This window comes from Syngnathus leptorhynchus, chromosome 12 (genome assembly GCF_054491065.1).
Source record: "Syngnathus leptorhynchus isolate UIUO chromosome 12, UIUO_Slep, whole genome shotgun sequence".
Lineage (NCBI taxonomy): Eukaryota > Metazoa > Chordata > Actinopteri > Syngnathiformes > Syngnathidae > Syngnathus > Syngnathus leptorhynchus.
The window spans coordinates 7,225,109-7,233,828 of NC_141206.1; the positions used below are offsets into that span (position 1 = coordinate 7,225,109).

An 8,720-nucleotide genomic window follows, 5' to 3' on the forward strand; every position below is an offset into this window, starting at 1 on the left:
ACGGGCACAGATGAATTGTTTATTTCCACGCTTTGACCTCAACATTTGTTCAATGAACCGAGCAAAAAAAAAAAGTTTCCAAATCTATACGGTAGAAAATAAATACAAAGTGACTGCAAAACATTTGACAAGTGCTCGAACGTAGTACAAATCCAACAAGGTCTATAAACATTTCCTACAATTGCAAAACCGTTTTTCAAACTCCAACAAATGTTTCATGACACATTTAAAGTAGTAGCAAGTTGTTCCAATGAACCTTATCAAAAAGCTGGCTTTTAAAGTACTAAGTACCATCAAATATGAAATCCATTTCACCTCCTTTTCCCCACTTGTCATTACTGGCCATGAAGTCCAAAACACAGATCATTCATTAACCTCAGTAGTTATCAAACAAGAAAAAAAAAAAAGAACATAGGAACAGTATTTGATAGTCCAACCATAGGGTCTGACCCAACGTTTGCATGAACATTCCAGACTGGTGGTCTCAGTTATTTGGTTGACTAGGTGTCAGCTGGTGATGCCAAGCGCCACCGGAGCTGTTCGGGGTGAGAATCAGAGCGGTGGGTTTTGGCTCAGCCGCCTGGGCCTGGCACGGGACGGAGCTCAAAATGGCGCCGTCGGGACTGATCAGCAGCTTTTTCGCTACGCTGTTTGCCATACCTAAAGCGGATTTCTGCAAAGAGGGCGGAACCAGTGTCTGATTGGTTAGGCCGATGGGGTTTGTGGTCAGCAGCGTGACTGGTTGAAAGGGGGCGGGGGGTGGGGATAAGGTGACCATGTATGCCGTTTCCAAAGCATCCATGGTGCTTTTGATTGGTTGATGAATGACTGACGGTGCCTGCTTACAGATCGAGGTGATACCTTGAATGGTGGACGCTGTAAGTGTAGATGTTGGATACGAGTCTCTGCTTGTGTCTGAGATGGAGTGGGGAGGGGTGAGCGGGCTGGGCAAAGATGACCAAGCTGGTGCGTTTACAGGGGAAATGGCGGCGGGACGTTTAACACCAAGCGGTGAAAGTCCCGAGGCAACACCGAGGCCTCCACTTAGGACTGTGGAAACGTGGGCTGATTGTTTGGCTAGCTGGAGCGCAGGTGATGCCGGGGTCCAAACCTGCGAGCTTGTGGAACCAACAGCAGGGGTACATGCTGCGAAAGGGGAATTCACCACTGGGACACCGGGTAACCTAGTTTGGGATTTGGGTAAGATTGTTGCTTGAGGACTTGTTGGACTTGGACTTGCTCCTTGCAAAGGTGTCGCTGATCCGATACTACTAACGGTAGGCACTTTCTGTGGAGAAGGGCTAGAGATAATAAGCACGTGGCTACCTGGAGCTAAACCCTGGGGAGGAACAACAAAACACGTATTATTCAGGAGGATCTGCGTGCCGGCGGCGAGGGGCTTCGAAGTGTTGATGACGATCCTTTGCTGGGTAGAGTTCACGAATTGCGTACAGTTGGTGACTGCTGAGGGGAGATCGGATTGGGTTTGATTGAGAGCTTTTTGAAGGGGCGTTACCATTGGGTTAGCTTCTTGAGCTAGCATATGCGAGGGCTGTTGAGCAAGGGTGGCCGTAGCGCTTGGTTTCGGGTTGCCTTGTACAGTTGTGGAGGTTAGCTGAGCGGGAGTGTGGCCGCTCAATCGACTCGCTGCGGGATGAGGAGCGGAGTTGGAAATCAAAGAGCCCAGTTCCGAGGTTATTGTGAAGGACTGGGGTTGAGAGGTTCTGGTCAGGGTGGAATTAGCCACAAGTTGGCTAAGACAACTGGTGACGGTATTTGACTTTGATTGAGAGGTGGTTGCCGGTGAGCGCGCGGTATCCGAGACAGATACCGTTGTGCAACGCGACAGGGCACCGATGCTCTGTCCGATGGTTGTCGTCATCCCCGACAACTGGATCTGAAGACCTATGGACACACAAGTTTACATAAGAACCTCATGGTCAGAATCCATTGAATGATTGGTTACTGTACAGATTCTAATGACGACATTTCACGATGACCCAAATCAACGCAACGTAAATCTAACCCACCTGTTGGAAGCGTAACGTTCTTTCCCTTTGACGATGCATTTGAGTCAAAACCGGGGCTTAGTCCCATCTTCTGAGTTTGACTTGATAAAGACGTGGTTATCTGTTGTCCTTTCGCGCCAGCTGTCTTGGACTGCGTTATAACACTTCCCATTAAAGCACCGGACGCTGTCACGGAGGCTTGGTTGATGACTACGACTCTTGAAGCAATCGGCGGATTTGGAGATGTTTCTTTCGGAACCGCTACAGTACAGGCACGAGAGGAGGAGGACGAGGGATTAACCAGGATAAATTTTGCAACTTTGGGTTGCTCCTCTGTGTTGGGTCGCTTCAAAGCGGACTGACCTGATACCTCGGCTTGTGCCGTAACATCAGCAGTATTTTTTACCACCAGAGAATGGGTTGCTAATGTCTGCGAAGGGTGGTAGATGTTTCTTGTAATTGTTGAAACATCTGAATTTCCTGGAACCGGAACTACTGAAGTCAAACTTCTTGGATCTGTAAGATTTGTGATGGCAGAGGACTTGAATACTGAAGGAACCTGCTTCTGCGATTGGGCGACTGTTGTGGTGGGGGTAGAATTTTTCTGAAAGGGGATAGAAGACGCCTCAGCACTTTTGGACACAAGGAAAGCTTTAAACTGAGGTGAAATGGTGATGATGGGACTGGTGGACAAACCATCAAGTGCATTTTGGCCAGATGACGTCTGGACTTTGACAATACCCGTGTTGCCTCCTCTCGTGGTCACGAGGATGGACTGTGAATCACGTATGCATATTGTCTTAAGTTCCTGTTTATGTTCCGGAAGATCAGGGGGCGAAGTCGAAGCCGAGGTGCTTGTCGACGTTATGGATGAAGGACTTATGTTTTGGGTCTTGTGCTGCTGGCAAGGCGGGGAAAAAAGGGAAGGGGTCTTCACTGTCCGGACATCCTTCGAAGGAGCCGCTGGCTGAACATTGTCAGGAATTGTAAAACCAGACACACTGGTGGACAGGTACATAGGTCCCGTTGACTGTTGCTCCTTGGAATTTTCAATGACATGTTTTGAAGGCACCGTGACCACCTGCGGCGGCATCATCTTCTCCTGTCTGCCGTAGTCGAGAACAGATTGCACTGACTTGCTTCCCCCTTGCCTGACAAGTTGGTCCGGGCCTTCAGGAACATTCGACGCAACTTGGAGAGGAGTTTGCAATAAAGTCTGACTTGATTTAGCCCAATCTGTCACGGGCGGTGCTGCCGACACTTTGACCGTTGCGGTTTGTCGAATTGCACGTTGACCTAGTGAGTTTTGTTCTGAAATGGATTGAGTCGTTTGTGGATGTGGTTTTAAAATCGCCGATGTAGATGAAGACAAGGTGCTTGATCGTCTCTTGGTTTGTCTATCAGTGTTGTTGAGCCCTGAGTAATCGACAGGTCGTTTTAATAAGGTCACTTTGTTGCCTACGCTCTTGGCAAGCAGGGTGGGGATGGGCGTGTACCCTTTGGGAAGTCCGGGGCTGAGGTGGACAACTTGAAGTTTGGATGCCGATGAAGGAAGGACCGGCTTCGCCGCGACCCAGTCGGTGTCGGACTGAATAATTTCACATTTAGACTTTGTATCAATGTCCGGGGGGGAAAAAGTGGTGACATTGCTGTCAGCCTGAACTCTTGACAATTGTTCAGAAGTTTCTTGGTTGATTCCAAAGGTGGGTGATCTCTCACCAACAGATTCCGCTTCCAAGTCCTTAGTGCTTGCTGAAATAAATTAAAGATAGAAATAAGATAGAAACTACCCAATAAGACAATTATGCATAGAGTTTTTTTTTTCTTTTTAAATGCTGAGAGTGAAATGCCAGATCCAACAGTAAAAACGATTACCTCCGGTCCAGAGACCTCTCGGAACTACGTGTTCCATTTCATCTTCTGAGCCTCGCTGGCCATCAAACAAAGGAATATCTTCTTCTTCTTCAGATGACGAGGATGATGATGACAAACACTCCTCTCGAATAAAGTTATTGTACTCTGGATGTTTCTTGAAATCATCAAACTCCTTCTTCAATCGAAGCCTGGACAGGAAGCATAATTGTTGATAATGTTTTTTTTTTTATTTTTTATTGATAGTCATTCATTATACCGGTTTCTTTGGTGGGCCTTCACGAGTTTTGGTTCCCAGGGTGAGAGCTCATTCAGTAGTCTGATTAGAGTGCAGTGGAGCTCTTTCACAGATTGTTTTCTTAAAAACCATCGATCCTGCCGGTTGAAATGCAAACAAGAAACAATGGCTAGATTCATATTATGATTTTCCTCACGCCAAGTACGAACCGCAAACGACTCGGTCTGCTTACCAATTTATTTTTTGTGCTCTCCAGGTCGTCAAGCTCGTCTTCGATTTTGCTGATGAGCTCACGCAACTCTTGCAAACTGGTGCAAACCAACTGTGGTGGAAGATTAAGAAAGAGTAGGAAAAATAAATACTGCAGTAACGACAAACAGCGAAATTTTTTTAAAAAAAAATAAATAAAAAATCCTTTGTTGTGTTTGATTACCTTGAACGCCGGCTCAACGGAAGGTTCGTCTTTAATTTTCTTTGCAGATTCACCTTTTTTTCCTAATGGAAAAAAAATCAGCTGATCAAGTCAAGAACACAAACACAATAGTCCCAACAGAAAAAGTCACGTGCACAACCTTCCTTTTGTTACCTTCTTTCTGTTTTTTCCTTTTATCTTTCCTCTGAACGCTGGCGCTAATTCCCTGTAATGCTGATTCAGCTGCCTCAAGGTTTTGCCCCTGCCGTGGCCGCCCCCTTCCTCGCTTTTTCTTGCATTTCTTTTTTTTAGACCACATTCTATCGCGGACCTCGTCTTCATCGCTGGTGTTTTGGATAGGCGGGCAGTTGCAACCTCGCCGCACCGATCGGAGAGTTCGACATTTCAAACAGGGAGATGTTGGCTGGTTTTCTCCTTCCGTTTTGACCCCGGACGATTTGCTGGGTGAATCGGTGGTGTCGGCGCAGCGAGCGGGTGACCTACCTGTGTAGGTGTGTTCCCCTACATTCAGACAAGGATTTGGAGTCTCTTCATGAATAGGACGCACAGAACCCAAAGAAAGGCCTTCTTTTAGTGTTGTGGATTGTCGGTCCGATTCGGTAGTTTCTTGTTTTAATTGTCTTTTTGAAACAAAGCAGCTAGTGCGCCAATTTTGGCTGAACTCATCACTGGAGTCTGACGACAGTGACTGACGCCTCAGGTCTTCTTTCTTTACAAGCCGAAACGTCTCTTTGTGTTCCTGTCCGTCTCCATTTTCTTTGACAAAATACTTCAATGTGTTCCCCAAATCACCAGAGGTGTCTTTCGGCACGTCGGTATCTTCGACGTGTAGATCGAGCCGTCTCGCCAACGCTGAAGGGAAAGGAAAAGCAGGCGGTGCGCTGGGGCTCTGACGATAAATCCTCAAGTCTGCCCCGCAGAAATGGGGGAAATGTATGTAGGCGTTGTCCCTGCTGTCATAGCCCAAGATGGACTCCCTGCATTCATGTATGGGCTGGGCCAGCACGGCATCCTGAACATCCTTCTGGGTCTCATACACGTGGTCGCATAAACCTTTGAGGAGCCACACTCGCTGGCAGATGGGCAGCGAGTGGAACGGCTTCTCCTCCAAGGAACTCGCCTCGCCCAAGTTGTGGAAAAACTGGTGACAAAGTCCGAGTTGCTCGGCCCGAGCCGGCTGATCGCGAGCACCCCCGATACTCCGGTACCAGCCCTTGACGCGCTGCCTGAGCTCCGCCTCCCAACGGCGGTACGGTAGAGCTGGTCGGCGGTGCAAGGTGGCTCGCCGCTGGCATGGGGACAGGAGGGATGACATTATTTTGGAGAGGAGACTACTGCAGCGGGGCATCAGCAGGCAGCGCTCCAGTTCGAAGAAGACAATCTCTGGTAGGTTGAGCACCGTCTGTGCCAGGCATAGGAAGTGGCCGATGGCGGGGAGTTCCCACAGGGTGTCAATCGTGTGAGGGGACGCCTGCGTCAGTAAAGTCTGCTCCCACTCTTCCACCGCTTTGGCTGACATTTCTTCTGCTTCTTTTTTCTCCACCTCACGTTGCCTGGAAAATGATCTTTCTTTATTTGCATTTCTATTTCCCCCCCAAAAATGTGTTGACCTATTTAATTAGAGCTGGGATCTGCTTACCTCTTCTCCTCCTTTGCCCTCTGTTGCTCTTCCATCCTGAGGGCCTGCACCATGACCGACTCATGCCCACCCATAGTGATAGTCGCCAAGCTTCGAGATGAAGATCGCCTCCTTGTGGAGGTTCCTGCTGGAGCTCGCTCCTCCTCCGGGCCAAAACGCCCCTTGGAGGTCACTGCCAAAGTAGTCTTCTCACGAAGAGTCCTCATTGGAGAGATGGAGATAGCGGGAGATCACACTTAGACAACCATTCACAAAGTTCAAAATAACTTTGACACATCTATTATGAATGTTTAAAATCATTTGACTTGAACTGTGTGCAGTGAAAAAAAATGGTGTACCTGGACAGTAGTGTGAGTTTCTGTTCTAGCATGATCTCCAACTTTTGAGCCTGTTTGGAGAGCCAGTGGTCCACGCCGTGGTAGCGGTAGCAGTTCTCCAACATTAGCCTGAAGTCAGCCACAAATTCTGTTATGCTATGATACTCCAGGTTGATGAACTTCTCTTCTATCCTCCGCAAGCACATGGACTGCTTGAGCCTCGCCTGACCCGAGGCACAGACGCCACCGACACCGGACTGGGCCTCCTGATGCCCCACGGCGTGGAGGAACAATCCGGCAATTGCCTTGTGTTTGTCCAGGAGAAAGCCAGAAAAGATCCTATAAGCTTGATGAACTTCATGGCTCATTGTCTCCTCAAAGTTGGTGGTGACGCAGACTTCGGGGAGTGAGATGTCACTGGTGGAGAAGTCGGACATGCCGTCGTTGCTGGTCGCCGGGTGATCCCCGGGTGCGACAGAGGCACCGTTGCTGAGACCGTCCTCGGACGTGTCGAGGTCCATGTCATCAGCACCGAGCCTTGTCCATGCAGAACTTGAAGACATGACTTGGCCTAACCCTTAGAGATGAAAGCCTGCAGGGTGTTTACAGCCGTCAACCATCCTCCTGCTGAGATAGGGAATGTTGGAGATAATAACCATAAATATAAACACGTTTTGTCATGGAGATACACACGTTAAATTATAACAACGAAGAAGCTTGACATTCCAACAGATCTGTTAGAATGTTTTTTTCCTATGCATTTGTAAACACTTGAAGTCAGAATTAGTTGAATTTCTTATATGTTTTGACATATCCAGCCATTTTCTATGCCGCTCAACCGTGACCTCAACAGTTCAGGGTCACGGGTAAGATGGTGCCTATCAAGACTGACTTGTCAATCTCTGGCAAAGGTTTGCACAAATTTGACCAATAAATATTATTCTGATGTTGATATCAAAATGACTGCCAAGTAAAGAGATTTAATGCTCGTGCCTGTCATTCCAATTCAAAACACTGCCATTTTATATCACTGCCATGACACAATCAATCCTCATGTGAGGTCTCACAGCTGACATTTGTACATTTTATTCACCCACCACAAGTTTTTGTTTTGGTTTATTTCCACTTGAGCGCGCTTGGATTTAGCAGTTAGCTTAGAAAGTAAACAAAAGTTTCCTCTCTCAAGCTGGCGCTACGTAACACGATAAACACACAAACACATTAAAACAGAAAACATACCTTAACATTTTATACGCGGCTACAAAATCCCACTGCAAGCCTACTTCTTTTTTTTCCCAAGGAGAAAAGCGTTCAATTTGCTTTAGCTAGCTATTAGCTATTGTCCACCAAACTCGGCCTGCAGTTACTCCGCTCGGTCTCCATGGTCGCGACGTAACGCCATTAAACGTCGTTTGGGTGAAAAGTAAACTTTTGAGTACGACAACTCATGTCCGAGTGATGTCAGTGACAGTGCGCTGATGGCTAATGCTAAAAGCTAACGCGGCGTAATTAGCCGGGCGAACGCTCGCTGGTGAGTCCCGACAAGAAGACGGCATTTCATTGGGACTAGCCGTCGGGGCTAACTAAATCGGGGGGCGGGGGGCTTTGAAAGTAGACAGCGAGGAGGGCATGACAAAAATGCAATTTATGGAGACAAATCAATTCTCTCCTGCGAGGGATGAACAAGCAGACTTTATTTCAGTGACGTCAAAAGCGAAGAGAAATTTTGGGTCATTCGCCATTTATTGCTTCTCGGCCACCGTAGTTTTGGAATAGAACGAACATCCTTTATCTGGGTTAATTGTTGACAGCGTTAAATTTAATGCATAAACTTGATTAAATGCAAACATTAAAGGCTTTTATACGTTGTTAAAAGTCAAACTCGCGCCACAAGCCACTCTTTCCGATCAGTAGATGTCGCTAGAAGCTTATGGAGATCACCCGCTAAGCTTTCAGAAATGTTCTTCTCCAAAAGAGATAACGGTTTTAACGTCACCTGTACGATGGGGAAATTAATTTTGAGATTTGTTTCTGGGTATCATTGTAGATGTACAAGATCATCGCTGAAAACATGTTCAGGCTTCGAATCACTAGTACAGATTTAACTTTTCCTCATCAGACCGGTGGTGAGGGCTTTTGTTGTTGTTGTTGTGAGCTGCGCCTTTAACAACCGAGTGGTAGGTCTCGCGGGTGAGATCTCGCGAGACTCGCT

The 8,720-nt window shown here is 47.4% G+C and overlaps 1 protein-coding gene across 3 annotated transcripts; it reads right to left on the bottom strand.

The window, feature by feature from the left end:
- Nucleotides 1–5: 5 nt before the first annotated feature.
- On the bottom strand, nt 6–8,669 carry brd10 (bromodomain containing 10). Of its 3 annotated transcripts, none has more exons than XM_085926852.1 (10): nt 7,748–8,669; nt 6,530–7,132; nt 6,192–6,392; nt 4,706–6,105; nt 4,553–4,614; nt 4,352–4,441; nt 4,141–4,256; nt 3,885–4,072; nt 2,031–3,761; nt 6–1,905 (listed from the first exon to the last, which is right to left on the bottom strand). In XM_085926852.1, exons 2-10 carry the CDS (start codon nt 7,069–7,071, stop codon nt 485–487), a joined length of 5,751 nt encoding a protein of 1,916 aa, XP_085782978.1. In that variant the 5' UTR covers nt 7,072–7,132; nt 7,748–8,669; the 3' UTR covers nt 6–484. The 3 variants fall into 3 exon arrangements, with proteins under 3 accessions (XP_085782978.1, XP_085782976.1, XP_085782977.1); XM_085926850.1 differs by having other exon boundaries at nt 6,530–7,135; XM_085926851.1 differs by lacking the exon at nt 7,748–8,669 and adding an exon at nt 7,202–7,326 and having other exon boundaries at nt 6,530–7,135.
- Between the last annotated feature and the right edge of the window lie 51 nt (nt 8,670–8,720).